At 35.5% G+C, this 21,488-nt stretch overlaps 2 protein-coding genes across 2 annotated transcripts; one reads left to right on the top strand and one right to left on the bottom strand.

The window, feature by feature from the left end:
* Positions 1–117: 117 nt before the first annotated feature.
* On the bottom strand, positions 118–10,748 carry LOC110446439 (synaptogyrin-2-like). The gene is made up of 4 exons (XM_021491595.1): positions 10,632–10,748; positions 4,193–4,412; positions 1,592–1,746; positions 118–1,318 (listed from the first exon to the last, which is right to left on the bottom strand). The coding sequence occupies exons 1-4, from the start codon at positions 10,737–10,739 to the stop codon at positions 1,124–1,126; spliced, it is 678 nt and encodes a 225-aa protein (XP_021347270.1). The 5' UTR covers positions 10,740–10,748; the 3' UTR covers positions 118–1,123.
* A 230-nt stretch (positions 10,749–10,978) lies between these two features.
* LOC110446429 (E3 ubiquitin-protein ligase ZNF598-like) lies at positions 10,979–21,224 on the top strand. Its single transcript, XM_021491586.1, has 6 exons — positions 10,979–11,286; positions 12,201–12,437; positions 14,480–14,691; positions 14,953–15,173; positions 15,881–15,977; positions 16,389–21,224. Exons 1-6 carry the CDS (start codon positions 11,110–11,112, stop codon positions 18,364–18,366), a joined length of 2,922 nt encoding a protein of 973 aa, XP_021347261.1. The 5' UTR covers positions 10,979–11,109; the 3' UTR covers positions 18,367–21,224.
* The last annotated feature ends 264 nt before the right edge of the window (positions 21,225–21,488 follow it).

The following is a 21,488-nucleotide window of genomic DNA, read 5'->3' as shown; positions in this document are numbered from 1 at the left end:
CCTAGTGAATATGCCTACATCTACAGGTGGGTATAGTACTTAATGTATTCTGAGAGTGATATCAGACCGCAGTTATTTAACCGTTTTTTAGGTAAAATGATTCCACTGGTTCAATTTCCTCTGATTTCATGGAATCACAATGACACGTTTTACTAAATACAATAGCATGGAAACTCTATTTCAATTAAATCTACACACTCCATTGAGATCTATCAAACCGATACATAGTACTGACAAGTCTTATCACAACACAGAGGAGAATTAAAGATCATGCTCATACAATATGGATTTCAAACATATTTTTATGTGCCTCATTACCCACAAGGAGATTCTATTGTTCCCCACAGGGAAAATCTAATAACAACAAGATCAGTTATTCCCGTTGCTGAACACATATCTTTTAAAAGATATTTTTTCATACCGATTCCTTCAATATAGAAAACATCTTCAATACACTAAACTTTTGGCATTTCACTTCAATGAATATAAATTCCTACTATCAATCAGCATGCTTTCAACCACAACCCAATTTGATACGGTGAACCATCACATACCATGCCTCCAACAAATCTAGCCAACATACTAGAGTTGTCCCCCTTTGATAAGACTTCTCCAGCATCTGATAGACCACAAGAACAATTCATACACAGTTCTTCAGTATTCCTTTTAAAGTGTACCTAGTCCCTCTGGACTGTTTACAAAGTCAGCCATATATCAGGACACCACAAAGCACTGCTACACTCTCTAGCATCTCCCCGTCATAGTCAGCAACACTGCACTGATCATATATCATGTCTTTAGTGTTTTTGCATTTTTTATTTCAAACCACTCAAAATTTTAATCTTATTTTGATAACGTATTAAACAATAAATATATATATAGGCATTAACTATTTATGCATTTGAAGTAAGTAATCATAAAGCCAAAATGACCTACAAGCATCCCAGACATACCATGATCTGACTTATCATCTAGATACACATATCCATTTCCTTATCCTATACTTGACAACAGCCTAATACAACTTTCTAATGGTGACCATGGTAACGCTGGTGTGGCTGCTCCTTTTGATTCTTCCTTGTCACCCCGCCATTGACTAGGGGTAATTTAGATACTTCTTTCCCTAGTAGGTTGGTGGCTGGAAATCAGGAGCCTCCTTCTGGCCACTAAAAGGGGGCTGCTGATAAGGGTCGCCAGTATCACTGCCAGGGAATGAGGAATATGGGGAAGATGCATTTTGTTCCGTTTCATATCCTTGAGTGAAAGTTTCCTGGGAGCCTTCCCGATAGCGTCTCACAGCAAAGAAGGTGAGCCCTCCCTATAAAATGTATACAATCTGGTTTTAGAATGTTCAGTTGACATGATAAGAATATCAATAGCATATTTAGCTATTCAGAAAGGTATATAGATTACATTTGTAGTTATGGTCTTAGCCTGAAACTCACTGGTACATGGGAACATTTCTTTTATTAAATATTTAACTGTAGAAAATGAAACTCACTCCTGTTGGTAGAATTATATTTCCATATAAACTATATGTGAATATGTAGCCAGTAGTTATGTCTTATTTCCAGGTAGACAAATTACTTACCCAAGTAGCAATGGAGAAGAAGGAAAATGCTATGGCAGATTGTACATGATCGCGGCCATGACCGTGAGGGGCGCGATAAGGGCTGTCGTCAGAAGAATGGTTCCAGGCATCCGTCAAGTAGCAGAAACCAACAAACCACAGGAATGTCCACAGTGCTACAAAACATAATGTTCACAGTTCTACAGCACACAGAACATTAATGTTGACTCAGAATCATGGTCCACAACACTAAAATATGACATGAAAAGTGTTTTCTCTACAGAGAAATGGGAAGAATATTACGGATGCACAAAGTCCAACATTTTACAAAATATTGCAGGAACAAACAACATTTATAATTATCTATTTTTTCCCCCAACCTTTGACCCTTAACAGATATCTTCAGCAATAATGTCACAAATCCATCACACTTATTACCCGTACAATGATTAAGTTATAATAAGATGTTATTGGGGAAACAAATTTAAATATCTTGTCAATTAGGCTTTATACAAGTCAGTACTGTAGTTCATGGGGGGTCAGAACTGTTGTGTATTGGGCTATGTAATTAATTCATACTCCTGTTTTACACAAGGTCAATACTGTAGTGTGTGCGGGTGTTATTGACTGTAAGTAGATTTAATACAGTCAGTAATGTAGAGTATGTATGGGGAGGATGTTACTGGTACTTAAAAGGTCAGTACTATCATGTATGGGGGATATTATTGATTGATACTTAAATAGGCTTTGTACATGTTAAGTACTATGTTAGTGTATGAGGGAGTCTGCACATTCAGTATCACAGTGATGAGGCTGCTAGCTAGCTCACAGCAAGACAGTGATAAGCTTTTAGGCTGACAAGATGGCAATCAATACTTAGTCAATACTTAAGTCTTGCTGCCTGCCTTGGAGCTAACAGCAAACACACACAGGAATCACAGCTCACTATGCTAGACATGCTGTATTACATACAACATGCTAAATGTATTGTAAAATCTGGTCGGTGTCTACTGTCTAAAGCATTTCAAAAATGGGGAACAATAAAATGGAAATGGAAATTTTCATAGAATCAAATACATGCAAAAACAAATCAGTGCCCTTTTCATACCTTTGGCTTTGGGGTAAAACACATGTTTGACTTCAAGTAACAAGGTAAGGAATTTCCATTTGGGTTTCAGGCATTTCAATGCTATAGTGACACTGGGTAAACACAAGAACACGTGCAAGGTGATGACATGTAAATTAACACCTGATACCGAGACATTACTTGGAAATATGTATGTTATTTACCGAGACAAGATATTATCAATGTTCACACAAACATGTACTTCGGAAAAAAAGCTTCTGAACCAAGACATATATATACTGACTCGTGCAAATACACTTACATGAGACCAGATGATATTGAAAAGGTCATAAATGAGGCGTTAGCGTATTGGATGCAGACTGATGTGTTGTTTGTACTGGCCTCAAATGTACATATTGTGCTAAGACCAGTCAGGAGGTTCTATCAAATAAACTGTTCTTACAAGTGAAGTGCACTTCCTCTGGGAAGTTTGATTGAAGATCACTGTATTTATCTAGGCATGTACGTGTAATTGTTAAAAAAATCACCTTATCTGTACAATCAAAAAGTTAATGGAATTTTTTTGATCAATGTCATATTTTTCAACTTAATTCCTTCACTTGTATGTGTATGAAGGGAGATAACTGTAATTAGGAAACTTTTTATTCCTCTGCAAAAAGTTCCGATATTATGAAAGACAACTCTCATCCGGATCAAAATAATTGTACCATATAAAATAAATGAAACAGAAAGACATAGTGTATAAATACAATTTCGATGTTTTATGTTTTGTAATAAATACAATACTTTTTGAGTAAATCAGCAATATTTTTTCCACTTTTTATTGTTGTTATGGTTCCAAACATTGTTACACACCCAAAAATAATTAACATTAAAGTTAATCCGTAGAAAACTACTGAAGATATCGAGTGGACAATGTTTCGGCAATTAAATAAAGGGCCATAACTCTGTAGATTATGGTCCAATGATTGCGGTTATCGAATTTGTCAGAGCTACCATAATAATGAACCTTCCTATGAAGTTTGAAGTTAATCCATTGAAAACTACTTGAGATATCGAGTGGACACTGTTTCGGCAAATGAATAAAGGGCCATAACTCCATAAATTATGTTCCGATAATTGCGGTTATAGACTTGTCTGAGCGATCATGGCAATGAACCTTCCAATGAAGTTTGAAGTTAATCCCTTTAAAACTACTCGAGATATTGAACACCGTTTGTGCCCGCCCGCCCACTTACATGATAACATGATATATGTCCCTTCATTCGACAGGTGTATAAAAACTACACAGTTGCGTTACCATTATGTGAAAGTTCCAATAAATTCTGCACAGCAGGTTAATGGTGAAAGCTGGAGCCTCCTCAAAACTATATTTTCTTACACCTTTATAGCTTGGAGTCTCCTCGCACAAAATCAAATTAAAAATACTGCCAATGTTTCTTGTTGCAGATGCTACGACACATTTATGTAATTCATATCAAAGCATAATCTATAAATAATGTTTTTCGTTTTGATTTGATCGTAAGGACACTTACCTGATATACACATGTCAGCAATAACAGCATATTTTCTGTACTGCACACTACTGATGTTTTCAAACAGGCCATCTACCACAAGGAATCCAATACAAATAAGGAATGCTAAAACTCCAATTCCTACGCCATAGTTACAGGCATTGGGATCGTCCCTCATCTGACAATGGCCGTCATACCAGCCCTCGGCTGATATACATCCAAACACAACCATAGCCCATACCTACAAAAAACAAATCATCCAAATACAACTTTTGTACACCACATGATAACTTCTTGGAAAACAACTGGTTTTGAATACTCTTAGTTAGGTATAGCATGTTTCTTTCCTTGAACATGGGATAATAAACCTACCAGATAAATTGAGACACTATACATTTTTTCACAAGAAAAATATGGTGATGCAACCTCTTGCCCTTTGTATAGGAAGTGTTACAACCTGACCAGATTTCTTATGTTAGTTATAACATCTATTTCATGGACAGAAATCATTAATAAGTTGCAGTATGATATGTTCAAAGTAAAGCAGTAATGTTTTTCTACATAAAGCTTAAGTTTCATACTATTCTGCAAAGTGTCTCTGTATCAAGTGTATGACGATGGAAGAAAAGTAACTGTTGGATGTTGATATCCACTGTTTTGGATTTACTTGTCGAAATTTTCCAAAGTGTTTCCCTAAATTAAATCTTTGTTAGGAAATATTAAATGACAAAATTGGTAATATTTGGAATTTATAGTTTGTTATTAATGTAAATGAGAAATGTATTCAGTTTGCAAATACCTGAAAATTGTATGAAGTTTAGTTACAAAAAAACACCAAGGTGAACAAAGGGACTTAACAGTCATGTGAGTAAAGGATAGCATCAGAACTGACCATAAGTTGGTTTACTTCTACAACATTTAACAATTGGATATAAAAACTTTGATTAATACGACCAATTAACTTGCCGAGATTTTCACTTGTTGAAATTGATGCAAACAATAAAAGTGGACATGGAAAAAAGACATCAAAGTTGCACATCGGAACCAAAAAATAAATAAAATCTGCTTAAATAAATTCAAGATCTCACCAACTAAGGCTTGTTTTATACAAATGTTGAATCAACCAGTAAGTTTCAGAGAAGTCAAACTATTTTAATTTGAGGGTTGCTTTCTGTGACAGGGGCCTGCCCCTTGGCCACTAGCTGTGACATTCTGGAGTATAAATTCTAATCCTTAGCATCACTAATATTACGAAATGCTGGCGAAAATCTATCATTAACTTTGTTTCAGAGGAGATCAGTTTGAAGATTTTCCACTCTCTGACCTCTGATTGATCTGCCTTCAACCCCCTGTGGGGTCAACATACCCTATCTTGAGTACTTCAGATTCTGATCCCTATCTCAGGACAATGATTACCACCAGAATTCATTAAAATAATTGACAGGTAATTTCAAAAGATCCTTTAAGAATTTATACTAAGTGACCCACTAACCCCACCCCCCTGGTTGCGTCATCCCCTTCTTGAGTTTTCTGACCCTCATCAACTAAGTATCAATTCATGAAATATTGGTGAAAATTCACCATAAATCTAAACAAGTTTTACGATATCCTTTCATTAATTAAACAAGAGGCCCATGGGCCTTAACGGTCACCTGACATCCGATTCAAATTAGGACTGTCATCCAGAGGCAAATTCATACTTTTCGTTGGTCCGTGTGACCTTGCTGCATCGTCCATTAATTTTTCCTTGTGAACACAATAATTTCAGTAAATATGAACCGATTTTGATGAAACTTTGTATGCAGCTTTGTATCAATGAGATCTTGGATGAGTTTGAATACCGGACCAATTTGACCATACTTTACATAGTTATGCCCCTTGGTAATTCTATTATTGTTGGACCCTGTGAACACGATAACTGAAATAAATGGGTGTGACTCCAATTTTGACCCAAGGGGTCTGTTTTGAACAAACTTGGTAACTGTATGTCTTCTGTTCTTGGTTAAAAGAAACAAGTAAAAGCCTAAATCAATGATTTATTGAATAGGGCACAAAATTTTAACAGCACCTTGTTAGTAGCAAAAATGTGTCATGAATGAAAAAAAAGGTGTACCACATGAATTTACATCTATTCATGTGTAGTGTTAATCAACATCACAGGGACAAATAATAATATAATGACAAAGGGCGTTAACTCTGCAGGTTACTGTCAAATAATTACCAGACAAAGTTTCATTGAACTCCGTCAACATTTATTCAAGTTATCATGTTTACAAGGTCCAATAATAATATTATTACAAAGGGCAATAACTCATAAAGTAACTGTCAAATAATTCCCTGTTTCGAAAGTATCCGAGATCTTATTGATATAAGGCTACATACAGAGTTTCATTAAACTTGGTTGATATTTACTCAAGTTATCGTGAACACAAGGTCCAATACAAAATAGTGTAATAATATTATTACAAAGGGTAATAACTCTGTAAGTGACTGTCCAATAATTCCCATTTTCAAACTCGTCCGTGATCTTATTGATATATGGCTGCATACAAAGTTTCATCAAACTCGATTAACATTTACTCAAGTTATCGTGTTCACAAGGTCCAATAATAATAATATTACAAAGGGCAATAACTCTGAAAGTTACTGTCGAATAATTCCCATTTTCGAACTTGTCCCGAGATCTTATTGATATATGGCTGCATACAAAGTTTCATCAAACTCGGTTAACATTGACTCAAGTTATCGTATTCACAAGGTCCAATAATAATATTATTACAAAGGGCAATAACTCTGTAAGTGACTGTCCAATAATTCCCATTTTCGAAATCCTCCGAGATCTTATTGATATATAGCTGCATACAAAGTTTTATCAAACTCGGTTAACATTTACTGAAGTTATCGTGTTCACAAGGAAAAGTTAACGCACGACAACGGACAAAAGGCTATCACAATAGGTTACCATGACCAATGGTCATGCAGGTAACCTAAAAAGAACAACTTGAATCAGAAGTTTTTTCAGCTGAACAATATAATTTGTTTCGAAATTATTTATCACTGTGAAATCATAAGTATAAATAGTAGCTATTGAAGGCATTATAGCAATAAAATTTATTCCAATCAAGGCATGCATTAACAAATTGTCCATGAAAAATGGACCAATTAAAAACTATGTCCATGCGTATAGATACCTTTTCTAACATAGCTAGCTGTCACATCAGGTAGTTTTCCAATGATAGAAAGCTATGCTTTAGAAATTCCCTATCTACACCCCTGGGCATGAAAGAGTACTTTTCTCTCATTCCGACTAACAGAATAAGTTCAGAAATCATGAAAATGGGTTTAGAATGGCTTCCATTTTGAAATATCAACTTTTCCCTAGAGTTTTTTTGATGAAAACAAATCTGTCAGGGAGATTTTGCATACACAATATTTGCAAACATAAAGTTTGCAATTTTTCTAACTTTGACTGTCAATATATTGTTATTGGTTTTATTTCAAAATTAACTGTCGTCTATAAACATCTAACTGATAATATTTAATCTAGTATTTATCTAACATATATATGTTAGATATATTTATAAACACAAATTGACTAATTGAATTGATGTTCATTGCAGGATTAATAGTTCCTTCCTTGTGTTTAATTTCCCTGTACACAATGAAAATTATTATATATGTTGACTAACACAGTGTCTGATACAACAGTGAGCGTTTACATACATGTACTATTTTGAGACAGAGTTGCCAAATGCATGTATACGTGCACTACATATGCAGTCATTAATCTGTATTTTCAGACCATGTCAATGCTGCGAACTGAAAAAAGGGCTCTGCATCCCTTACACACCATACCTCTTATTTATTTTTTGACAAAAATTATTAAACAAGTTAGCATCATATTATATTAATCACTCTTTTTGACCTGGATGACAGCGCAGGGTTCTTAATGTGGGAGGAAACCAGAGTACTAAGAAAAAACACATGGTTGGGCAGGCAACCCCATGCATGTTCCTTTTCACATGCGATTGAGAAATCGAACCTCAGCCATCTTAGTGAAAGGCAAATGTGCTATTCACTTTGTCACCTGACCGATGTCAATTCATGATTAAGTATTACCTAAGAGTCCAACCCCCCCCCCCCCCCAAACCTTGTGATAATTAAGATAGTACCTGTCAATCGTTCTTTGCATGCTGCTTATGTTCAAGGATTTTCAATTTACATTCAATGTCAGCTTTTAAAATGATGCACTATTCATAATCACAAAATCGTGGATCCATATTAAACTACAAAATAACTTTTTTTTAATGTTGATAGTTTTTTAACATTTCAATCAATGTCATTCCAGTTCAAACATTACTACAAAAATGATAGACATTTCCAAATTAGATATTTTATGAAAATCCATATATCGTCAATATATATANTAAAAATAGAACAAAAGACAGAGATAGCATCTCTAGGCCTTTCTGGGGTTGATTCCCCATTCATCAGGAGACTGTTTATTTTGAAAACAGGCATAGTTGTTTACACAAGAAAGTATGACGTCATCAATAATGCTAAGTCATTATGACTTATTATTAGTGTAGATGAATCTTTTCAAACTATGCTGTGCTTTAAGCCTCCTGTGACGTCATAATGACTTTGCAGTCTCCTGATGAACGGGGAATCAACCCGAGAAAGGCCTAGAGACGCTATCTCTGTCTTTTGTTCTATTTTTTATATTTAATTCCAACACAAGGACTTCTCAATGTTTTCTTTATATATATATATAAATATAAAATAAAGATATATATTTTATATTTATATATATATATTGGTATTCAAAGGTAAGAGTTACAGGTATATATATATACATTTGTGTCTAAAGATTATTGAATTTAACACCATCAATTCTGGATGCATCACTAAGTTAACCATTAGTAAAAATAGGTGAAATACAGGTACTCATTTGAAATGGACAAAAATATTTTCAAGTTTGCAATTTTATTTGTATCCTCAGACACATCATATAATCATAATGTATAAAGTGAGGTATGATAGTACACACATTCAGTTAACTGTTTATATTAGTGACAAAATGAAAGACAAGTACATAAAACGTTCTTTCTCCTGTTAAATGGGGAAACATGCCCGTGTTTGTTGGAGTTGGGTCATAAATGCCCTTTGGTCATGGTATTCAAAGGTAAGAGTTACAGGTAATTAGCTTACCTGCCTATTCACAGGTAAGATACGTAGGTGTGTAAACTGTCTGAAAACTGCATGTTATTGTCTGATGCCTAGAAGTTATGTTTAATGTAGTTGATACAGACTTGAAAGTGTAGTTTCTTTTACGAAAAAAAAGTAAAACACTGATATCTTTATTTGTCAATTGAAGTTTTCCCCTCTGTTTTACATTTACGTATCTATTGACAACCGTTGGTGATTCTATTGTAACATTCACATATCTGCATTATACAAAAATATTGATACACCCTAGTTGGGATAGTATACTCATTGGAATATCTGTGGGACTATCTAACGGTTACCGCAACAATGAATAGTCATAAAGGACTAGATTTGTTGCTTACTACTCTTCACTATTCATTTGTTGATCCTTGCGGTTCCTGTTGCATAATTTGTTGCTTACTACTCTTCACTATTCATTTGTTGATCCTTGCGGTTCCTGTTGCATAGAGTAAAAAGGTCTAATATATACAGTATTGACCGAGACACATGTATAATATAAATGTAATTTTGGAATTACTATAGTTGGTCGTTGCTATTTTTAGAGTGACGAGGTAACCACACAAACAAACATGCATATTGTTTAAAATAGAATAAAAAAAGGTATTGCGCACGTGGCTATGGACTAATTAGATGAATTTACACGGTTCAATAGAAACCATATAGGGGAAAATAACTTTGTTTTTATTTCATTTTATCCCCTCAATCCATTTCAGTAATATCATGGAATAAGATAAGTTCTTGGGTAATATTAAAATTATTAGGCCTACTGTACACGGTAACTGTTGCCCAAATGTAGGATTATTACCCATATGCATTGTTGTACCCAACCTGTAATTCACAGTAACCGTTACTTACATTGGGAATAAAGTGAAATTAAAACGCATAAGCATTTTTTCGGAACAGCTTTTGGCCTAAAAGCTACCTGATCATAATAGCTCAAGAGTGTCAAGGAGCGAAAAAAACCCCTTTCTGTTGCAATATATTGTTCACGGCCAGTGGTCGAAGGGGATTGGAGCTTAACTTCTGGCATGTCTATGTTAGATATGTGCTTTGGCTCTAGCACAGATATGCTTCGAGTCAAAGTCGCATCAAACTAGAACGTTCTACTTCTAGCTAAACAATTCTTGCTGTTACATGTCAACTTCTCACAACACCGGTATGTTTTGATTGTAAACAAACCAACTACAGAATTATCCATAAACACGTTAACCAACGAAGAATGTCAACATACCGTGCTTGCTATTCGCAATATCACTTGAGGCTTTTTAATGAACGCTAAGGGGTCAAATGGGGTCCCTGCTTTCCCAGCACCGAAAGCACCACCTTCCGTCCCGGACATCTTGGAAAAATTATCATGATCACGAGGAAATGACGTCATGACTTTATAATTAATTTTTTCTTCGAGTTATTTTAAAACAGTATTTTTTTTATAAAACATATCTTTATTATGCAATTAATAAACCAAACATAATGTAGATTATCTAATTTGTTGATCACTGCAGATATTAATTGTTCTTTCATTCACCATCTCATCTCATGTTTTGATGACGTTTTACACACACATTGCACAACCTGGCGGAAAGGGTAGCCATGAGAATCTATATTAAGAACACAAAACGGTTATATATACCGTGTTCGCCCTTCCTTTACTAAGAAAGCCATACACGTCACCACACAACTTTCGTTTTGTTGATCAAGCAAGAAGAATTATGGAGAAACGCCAGAGGAGAGAGAGTGCTACTGAATCTTGCCCAGTCTGCCACGAGGCAGTAGAAATTTACGCGATAGGAAGTTGTGATCACCCTGTTTGTTACCGGTGTGCTCTGAGGATGCGGGCACTATGCAATCAGTTTTACTGTCCTATTTGTAGAACTGATCTGAGTCAGGTACAATGACTTGAATATTGTTTATTTGCCCATCTTACTTTTTTACTTTATATGTACACTCACATTTGTATAAAGAATATTTGATCTACTGGACAAGCCACTATATTAGGAAGTAACTGGTAGTAACTAGTTCTACAGGTCCAGTACACTCTGCCGATTGAGCTATTATAGCTATAAAGACCTATATAGCTATATACACCTGTTTATTTTCATTTTTCATAAATGTAAAATTTCCGATTTCTTTACATCATTTAAAAAAAAGAAGAATACTTATATTTAATGTCTTTTGTTATCAACCTAATGATACAATCTTCTTTTAAATGCGACTTTGTTCCGTTTTCCTTAAAAAAGAAAATCACTTGAAAATAGCTCAAAAGACCTATTTCAGATAGGTTAATAGAGCTATTATAGGTCTTTACAGCTATATAGCTCAATCGGCAGAGTGTACTGGACCTGTTCTAGTTCTACCATAAAATGACCACCTTCAACTAATTGAAGATTTTGTCACGAAGTTAGTTTTATGCAGCACAAATGACACTATATGTTACATAATAATTAATTATTATTCACTTAGTTAAAGTTATGAGAAGGAAAATTTATTTTGAGGAGAGTCTGGGCAAGCCAGTGATTGGGCAAATAGACAATTTACAAATTCACTAATTTTTATTCAAATGAATGGAAAGGATTGGAAATGGTTGCTGCCAAGTTATTGCTACCCATTGTCAGGAAAATGTTTATCACATAATAAAACCTTGCACCTCACCTGACACAGAGCTAGCTAGCCCTGCTATTGGAAAAAACATATTTTCATACAGTTGCATTATCAATGTTAATTTACTTGAAATACTTAATTGTTTTGTACCACATTGTGTATGTGTTAAATTTTACCCATACAAATTTCCTTTATCTTTCAGGTTTATATGGTTCATAATTTGGTAAAGGAGTCGGCTATACCTCGTCATGGTTACATTCCAAACCGGAAGCTGAAAATTTTCTACGAAGACGATTCCATTAAGAAAAGAGTGGATAAATTGCTAGAACATAATTGCCCTAAATGTAAACAGTCATTCAGATTATTTAAGGAACTTCAGACCCATATGAGGAAGGATCATACACATTTCTACTGTGACCTCTGCATTGTCCATTTACAGGTATGGCAATCATATAGTGTCAGCATATGTCCAGACAGAGCTTGTATTAATTTCAAGATATATCAGTTATCACCAATTGTGACGTTATATCAAGGCGGTTGTATGATTTTTAGAGATTATCATATGACCATTTTGATATCACACCCCATATCAGCCTGAGAGTCCTGATATCGGCCAGGGGGCCGAAGGCCAGAGGGCTGATATCAGGCCTCGAGGGCTGATATGGGGTGTGCTATCAAAATGGTCATATCATAAAAAAATTATCATATGTTTTTTTTCCGGTCAAAATATTGACGTCGTAGTGTTTCTCCTGTAGGTAACAGTTAATGCTTGATTGTTCAAGTTCAAGTTCTTTATTACTTTAAGTTGGTTGACTTATCAGTTATAACATATATACAAAACAATACAGAGACAACACACAATATGATACACACACACATACACACACGATTGTAAACACCTCAGACTTGCTGGTTCGTACTCAGATTTATCGTTTTTTCTGACGTTCATGAAGAACCTGGCCATGTAGTCCGCCAACTGAACCGAGTCAATAGACTATGGAGATCTCCACTCAGTTTGAGACATCAGATAATCCATGAAAATTTTGATGTCGGAATTGCGTTTTTCTCGCAGTATTCTTTTTCCTCATGAAAGATGAGGAAATGTATTCTTGTTCCACGAAAGCTTCGGTATCATTAACTAGCATTATTAAATCGCCCCCCTGCATCCATTACACGTTTCGTCTCCTTTTCCAGGATTTATTCATCTAGTTCAACAATCCTTGATGCCAGTTCCTCTAACATCTCCTCGCCAGTACTAGCTATAGACGTCGCCATCGTTGTTTTTGTTTACGCAGATGACAGGTGTATCACTAATAAGCAAATTCAAATACGGAGGCGGCACCATCCGGAAATTTGGGTGGGGCTTTGTAAATCAATCTTTAAATTATTTTCCATGAAACGGCATTTATTCCATGCCAACAATTCGTTTGTTTACATTAAAAACAGACAACAATAAGTGGAAACGGCAAAATCCGGAAATTTAGGAGGGGGTGTGATATCACTTTTCTAGGGGGTGTGATATCACTTTCAAGGGGGGGTGATATCACTCCAAGGGGTGTGATATCACCTGGGCTGATATCAACTTGTGGAAGTTTTAGACTTATCACATATACAAAAAGGGTGTTATTATTAGTAAACATATGATAAAAAGTTATATACCCATAGTGGAAATGTACAGTATGTATCGCCCATAGTGACAGTATATCCAGTCAGTTGTAGGATTTAAAGTTATAATAACTATAGTGTAGATATATGTATCACCCTTAGTGACAGTATATCCAGTCAGTTGTAGGATTTAAAGTTATGATACCCATAGTGGAACTATATGTATCGCCCATAGTGACAGTATATCCAGTCATTTGTATGATTTAAAGTTATGATATCCATAGTGGAACTATATGTATCGCCCATAGTGACAGTATATCCAGTCAGTTGTAGGATTTAAGGTGATATACTCATATACATGTATATATATATAAGCACCCATAGTGGCAGTTATACATGTATAAGTAAATCTTACCAGTCACACAAATGTTGTATATTATTATGTTACATATGTAGCACCCATAGTTTGAGTAGGCATATTATTTCCATGATGTCAGTAATATATATGCCAAGTTAATGTTATTACTAACATTAGTGTTGTTAAATGCATTACCCCTTATCACTATGCAATTTTAAATTGATTCCTTCAACAACAAGAATCACCCATGTCATTGCAATATAAAATGTTTTATTTGATGAATGGTTGGTTAACTCATTCACCCCTGATTTCATAATGAATTTGAAGAGTTAAAATGTGTCTTCAGGGGCATTTTAATTGTTTTAACTGTCAATTTTGGTTATTGTGGGCTTGGACTATAAATGCTTAATCCATCAATTTAAGTAATTGTGTGTTATTGATATGATTTCAATTACCTCATAATTCTTGTTAGATCCGTTACCAATACTTCAAAATCACCCTTTCTGTGCATATTTTAGATTTTCCCATTTGAGAGGAAATACTACAGCCGTCAGGATCTTGCTACCCATCGCCGTGTGGGGGACAAGGATGACACATCCTACAAGGGTCATCCGTTGTGTCACTTTTGTGAAGAGCGCTATATGGACAATGATGAGCTGTATCGCCACCTTAGGAAAGAACACTACTACTGCCACTTCTGTGAGAAGGATGGTTGCAATGAATACTACGGGTAACTCTACACTTATACACAAATTGAAAGTTCAATTCCTAGGTAAAACAACTATGTGCTACACACAGCTGATAGGTTTAACAGTTTCTTTGTTATATACAACTCTTAAAGGTTCTAAAAATGTCCTGTGTGATACGTAACTGCTAGGTTATACATAAGTCCTGTTATATACTATTACTGTGTTGAAAATAGTAGGCAAAGTCCGGAACTGATATTATTTAGAACTATTAATGATTTTTTTTATTTTTTTTAATATTGCAGTGATTACGAGGATTTGAAGCGACACTTCAGGGATCAACATTACCTGTGTCAAGATGAAGACTGTGTGAATGCACAGTTTACACATGCTTTCCGCTCTGAAATAGACCTTAAAGCACACAAAGCCAATGAACACAATCGTGGACTCACCAAGGCTCAGGTCAGACAGTCACGTGTCGTTGATGTTGACATACAACTGGCGCCACGGAAAAAACCACAGAGAGGTAAACAGTCATTAGACAAAATATATGCTGAAGGACTCGCAACAATTAAATAACGAACCAACCAAAAATGCCTGGCACTTTAGGTGACTATAAACTGTCCCTAATGTTTTTAAGTTAGTAAACAGCTGATAACACCATAAAAATCAGGTGAACAGTCACCAACCAAAACATACCTCATACAAGTAATTTGCTCGTCTTGGTAGCAAACCGTTGGCCTCTCATTGAATATAACAGTTGGCCTCTCATTGAATATTAAGTAAAGAACCACCGAGCAGAATAAGTAACACTATGCACTGTACATGTTTTGCACTGAGCATAAAGATGGCCCTGCAGTAAAGATGGATATTTGTCATACCATTTATACCAAACACTTTGCATGTGTCAATAGATTCTGTTGTTCAATTATTTTGTATTGAAATCATACATACAACACTATATAAGTATAAATAACAATTTTTTTTATATAAAAATATCATTCCTGAAGCACAAGGATTTGTTTTGATGTAGACATTACATCATTGCTATAATATACTGATTGGTTTGTATAAGATTTTTTACATCATTCCTATATAGAGTAAGGTGTTTGTGTAAGTTCTATAGCAAAGTAGTTTGTCAGAATGTGAGAGTCGGTTGATTTGTTTGATTACCAGTATTAAGTGTTTTCAAATTAATATGAAGATATGACGGAGTTTATTTTGTATAACTAGGTGTTGTATCTAGAGATGCCTATGAAGACACAGGACCAAGGAACAGAGGTCGAAATGGTGTATCTGGCAGGCAGGCATCATACAGGGAACGCTTTAGGTCAGTATAGTCACAACCAAGGAACAGAATGGGGAGGGACAGTGAGAATTTAACTGTCAATATGAGAGACATGGTATGTTTATAGTTTAAGCGGAGACAGAGGCAAGTTGACTGTTACAAGGAAGGACATAGTTAAGTATATAGGGATAGGTTTACTGTCACAAATAGGGGCACAAGTAATTATACTGTCACAGGGGAGACATAGACAAGTTAAACTGTCACAAGGACAGACATAGATAAGTATGTTTTCAAAGGGGTAAACATCGACAAGTTCAATTGTCACAAGGTGAATAGGTGCTACTGTCATAGGGAGAATGGGGAGAGACATGGTCAGGTTTATTGCCACAGGGTGACGGGGAAGGAACAATAGAATGAGAGTATACACAGCTACATTGCCACTTTATATTTTAGGGATGAAGATGTTGAAAAGGCAATCAAGGTGTCACTTGAAACAATGAAGGAAGACAGAACAAAACAGTCAAAGAGTCCAGTTGAGGAGATGGAGCTGGAAAGCCCAAAGATTGTACATGATGAATCCAACTTTCCATTGCTGGGAAATATGCCATCTGGGAGGCCTCATACACCCACACCAACAGAGGAATTAATTAAGGACCGGTCAATAGCCCACAAACTAGCCAAGGCCAATCACATGTCTGTCCAGCATGGCCGACTAGGAATGGCCGACTTTCCCAGTCTGGGTCAGTCTAGTGGAGGAGCTCCAGAGCCACCTAAACCTTCAGGGTCAAGGAAAGGCTACCATGAACCTCGTGTTGGAGCTAGTAAAAGTGTTTCTACTGTTTCAAATAAGAACCGACCAAGTTCTATGCAGTCAGTGGAAAATGAAGACTTCCCAGGACTACCCACTGCCAAAAATATATCTTCATCTAACACTTCTTCTAAAGTTGGATCATGGGGTGTTCAACCTCCCCCAAAACCTCACTCATCTGTCCAGCAAAACAAAGACATTACACAAAATATCAATGTGACATTAGACTCCAAAGTTAGTAAATCTAAACAGTATAATGTAATTCCCTCTAAAAGGGTTCTTGTAGATGATAAGGAATTTCCTTCATTGGGAAACAAGCCTCCACTTAACTTAGAATGGGGAAATTCAAGCTCAGAAAATAAAAAACAACCAACCAGTAAGAAAGTTGATTGGTTTGATGTTGATGAGCAAGAATTCAGTATACATAATTTTAAGAGTGACAAAGACGGTGTACATACAGACACTGCTGGTAAAAGTAAGAAAAAGAAGAAAAAACAGAAAGGTGTTGATTCAACTTCTGATGAGAAGAATTCATCTTCATTTGGAGAACATGCTTCTCTTGATAACATTGCAAGCTCCTTAATCTCAGCGAAAAGCAAACCAGATCCAACTGAACTGCAAAAATTAAAGGAGAACAAAAAACCTGTATCTGTAAAGGATTCAAAAGACATCAAACATGTAAGTGATGAGGAATTTAAAGAGTACCCAGTAGTCACTAATAGTGGAAAAATTGAACTGAAAGAAAGGGCCACTGTTGCTGTTGTCCAAAATCATTCTACCTTCAACAAATTTGATTTATTGGGTTCAGAAGACTTTCCTCAGATGGCAAATAGCATGCCCAAGTCACGTGCTTCTGAAAAGCCACGCAAAGAAAAAGCCACTTTACTATTGGATGAAGAAGAGTATCCTCAACTTGGTGGTAACAAGAAATCTAAAGCTCCGCCTGGCTTTTCAAAGACACCATTGCCTACCTCCCCACCAGGCTTTAGTACCACACCAGCACCTAAAAAGCCCCCACCAGGTTTTGGACCATCTGTAAAATCTGAGTCAAAACAACATGAGATTTTGGACCTGCATGCAATACAGGAAAGTTTGACTCTGAAAACAATAGTGCCAATGTCAGTCAACATGGGAAATTTTCTGTACGCACCGCTTGAAGATTCCCAGTCACGCAATCACAAGTTGATATCCGACATTCGAAGTCATGCACATGACGACTTTGATAAGTTCAAGACCTGGGCTGGAGATTTTCGCAATGGAAAGATGTTAGCTGCCAGTTATTATGACAAATGTGAAAGGCTACTTGGCAAGAAAGATTTTACTTCAATATTTCCTGAACTGCTTGCTCTTCTTCCAGACATCGACAAACAGCAGGAGCTTTTGTCAATCTACAGCAGTGTGGAGTCTGCCAAACCATGTGATAAACACAGGGGTGGACAGGGCAGGAAAGGGGGATGGGAGGTATCCTCCTTTTCAACATGTCCCACATGTAGACAGGTCCTGCTTCAGAAGGACTACAATCAGCACATTGCTATGCACGATACAGGCTCAGACTTCCCTTCCCTGCATTCAGACAGTTCATCCAGGCCAGTAGGTCTCAAAGAGTGGGTTAAGGCCCAGTAAATGTGTGTATCCCAACAGGGAATATTTTTACTAAACCATGTATTAGGAGATGCAGAGGAGCTTCTAGAGAAATACTATTTCTTCGTTTTAATGAGTGTGATTTTGTTCTGCAATTTGTGAATTACCTTTAGGTTTTTATACAAATATTGATCTTTCAAGGTAATCTTGTCTATAGCAGGTCATTGGAATCAGTCTTATTTGATTGTTCTTTGTTAAACATTGATGGGTTGGTCAGAAAATGCATGCAAGATTGGCTGTTTTAGTTTGTGTGGGTTGGGATGGTTGAAGGAATGTCTTTTTTTTTATATCAGCTATGAGTGTTATATTAAAATTCTAATTTTATTTACCGTCATGTCTAATGAGTTGATGTATTTATTTGGACTTGTGCTTTTGGTATACTAAACAATTTTAAATTGTGTAATCTATTTACCTGATATGTCTAAGCTTGAAAAATAAAAGGTTGTTTATGGTTCAATAAAGCAAATTGATATAATGAATACCCCTCAGTGTGCAATTTAACAAGCTGCAGATCTTCTTAAACACTTGTACCATCCGGTATGAATGACCTCTTTGGTTTGATGTCAGTGAAGTGTCAAAGTTAACCAGGGTTTTCTATAGAACTTGTACTCTCTGCTACCTTGATTTTCGTAAAAAAAAAGTGTCCAGTTAATGAGTGCTTACTAAACTGTACTGTACAGTTAATTGGGGTCCCTTGTCTCACAATAGTCATATCCTGACTTCGTTTACACAGTATAACCTGTTTCTTCTCTAAGTTATTTAATCTGGACCATGCCTATTCTGGAAATAAATTGTTTTGACAATATTGTTTAAGCACTATGTTTATTTAAGACTAATTTTTTCAAGAAATAGACATACTGGTGTTTTTCATTATATATTTAGTTTTGCAAGTAATTAACCATTATTGTTTTGTTTTTACTCATGAAGTGTAACAACTTACAGTAAAATAAGTTGATAATTTCCTACTGTGACAAATAATGTCTTTATAAAGGAAGATGTAATAGCAGAATGTTCTTGGTTTCTTGATGAATATCACTTAAATTTCATTCTTGGGTTGAATATGTTCAGCTCACCCTGGCACAAAGTGCCAGTGAACTAACGGTATGATGATGATGCACAGGCAGGGTCTGTCTTCCATCTATCCATCAGTCCACCAACCTCTTTGTTAGAATAACTTCCTGAAGCTGAAATTCGAAATATTGTTTGATATGATTCAAGCGAGTTACAAGAAAGTTGGTTTGAGCACAGAAACCATGCTTGAGCACAAGAACGGTTTCATGAATATGGGCCCTGGTGTTGGAGTGTTATAAACTCTACTTTTATCAATGAGCTTCATGTAAAGAACTTCATGTGTTATTTTTGAAGATCAATAAGTTCTACACCGTTGATAATTCGGTCTGTACACCAGCAATGTATTAGTTTTTTTCTTATGTAACTGTGAGTGTGGCTGGGATGAAAGGTCATAGTGGTTACACAATATTATCTGGAGAATCGTAAGGTTTACAGCCAAGTTTTGAAGACCAATTGTGTGAACATTTTTCTAAGTCATTGGGTCATAACTTGGAAACGGTTGATATTCCCATCATATATCCATTTGTATCCTTGCTGAGCATCAAGTAAATAGCACAAGCATGCCACAGGGATAAGCTCAAAGTTTTGGCCAGGGTTGTAGGGACCTGCGCTCGGATCCTTAAATAGCCCCAATTGAGATCCCAACCCAGATAACCATAAACACATTGTATGGATCTCAACCAGATTTGTTATGAAGCCTACATGGGATCAGAGAGACAGTCAACTACTTTTACTGAAATATTTTGACTTTCTAGGCCTTTTATTTATATTTTTCATGTGCAATACCAACAAGTGCTTCACACAACTCTTGAAATTTAACTGTTGTTCATCAATTAAGCAGGAATGTTTTCTATAAGAATATGTTCATTATTATTTTCTGTTCTTAAATTAGTGCTACATTTTAATCTGACCCTATACCAACCAGCAAAATGTTTCTGTGAAATGATTTCCAGTTCATATGATTAGTTATACTGAAGATGATAAATCATTGAATTATTATTTTGGATTCACTTAAACTATATGTATATCTTATTTGAGTATTCTTTAGCCCTATCTCTTAGAATCATCATATGTGATGAGTTGACTTTTATACCTTTGTTTTAAAATCTGCTTTTTGACTTAAGATATTAAAGGCGTTTTTATTAGTCAAGAAGCTGGAGATATAAAATGTAAACAAGACATAAACCTTTTTTGTTGTTTCATATGAGGTACATGTAAATTAATTTCTGATTAGGATGTTTTCTGTTATAAGCTGTATGTACAGAGTAATTGGATTTCAGCTTTATTACCAGCGTGGCATTTGATAACTAAGTGTGAAGTGATTGTGTATTTATATAGGGCTAAATTTTGAAAAAAAGGAAACTGCAACTTGTTTGTAGATATGAAATTCTACAAAACTTAACTGTAGTCATTGTCATATACTTACTAAAAGAACCATGTTAACAGTCTTTGTACTTTGCAATCCTAAGTATAGAGGTTTCCCCCTATGGGTCAATTATCAATAACAGCAACTTAACATTTTCCCATGTGGATCAATATATAAGAACTACGATTTCCCTATATCAATAATAACATCTACATTGTATACATGTACACTACCCCCTATGTTTCAAGTTATCATTGCTAATAAATGATATATTTCTTTCTAACGAAACCATTGATTGCTAATGAAATCATATGCAATGTTTTAATCAGCAATTTAAGTGTAATTCTTTATAATTTAATTGCTGTTTGGTAATTTCGAATGGAAAATAAATTTATTTATGTTCAAAGAAGTGTTGTGTTAAGCTGACCTAACCCATTGGAGGTATGTTCTTAAGATTCAACGATCAGCTTTCTCAGATCATCAACTTAACGAAATGCAAATCTTTCAACTCAACTTGAATTTGAAGGTTCTAGAGGGCATGCTTTTCCTGAAACTTTTCTCAGAAGAGATTTTGACACATGTATGGTGCATCTCTAAGAAAGGAGATTCAGGGTTATCTCAATGGAGCGTGTGCCCCGTTCTTTGAAGGCAGATGTTGTGCTCAAAA

This window comes from Mizuhopecten yessoensis, unplaced genomic scaffold, assembly GCF_002113885.1.
Source record: "Mizuhopecten yessoensis strain PY_sf001 unplaced genomic scaffold, ASM211388v2 scaffold333, whole genome shotgun sequence".
NCBI lineage: Eukaryota > Metazoa > Mollusca > Bivalvia > Pectinida > Pectinidae > Mizuhopecten > Mizuhopecten yessoensis.
Note: the sequence above shows the minus strand (reverse complement) of the source record. Positions and strands in the feature narration are given on the sequence as shown.

What these genes read in the sequence shown, in the direction of transcription:
- LOC110446429 (XM_021491586.1), top strand. Translation starts at nt 11,110, where the DNA reads ATGGAGAAACGCCAGAGGAGAGAGAGTGCTACTGAATCTTGCCCAGTC. An exon ending in GTAGAACTGATCTGAGTCAG is followed by an intron (nt 11,287 to 12,200) that starts GTACAATGACTT and finishes TTTATCTTTCAG; the next exon opens with GTTTATATGGTTCATAATTT. An exon ending in TCATACAGGGAACGCTTTAG is followed by an intron (nt 15,978 to 16,388) that starts GTCAGTATAGTC and finishes TTTATATTTTAG; the next exon opens with GGATGAAGATGTTGAAAAGG.
- LOC110446439 (XM_021491595.1), bottom strand. Translation starts at nt 10,739, where the DNA reads ATGTCCGGGACGGAAGGTGGTGCTTTCGGTGCTGGGAAAGCAGGGACC. An exon ending in TATTGCGAATAGCAAGCACG is followed by an intron (nt 4,413 to 10,631) that starts GTATGTTGACAT and finishes TGTTTTTTGTAG; the next exon opens with GTATGGGCTATGGTTGTGTT. An exon ending in TCTTCTCCATTGCTACTTGG is followed by an intron (nt 1,319 to 1,591) that starts GTAAGTAATTTG and finishes TACATTTTATAG; the next exon opens with GGAGGGCTCACCTTCTTTGC.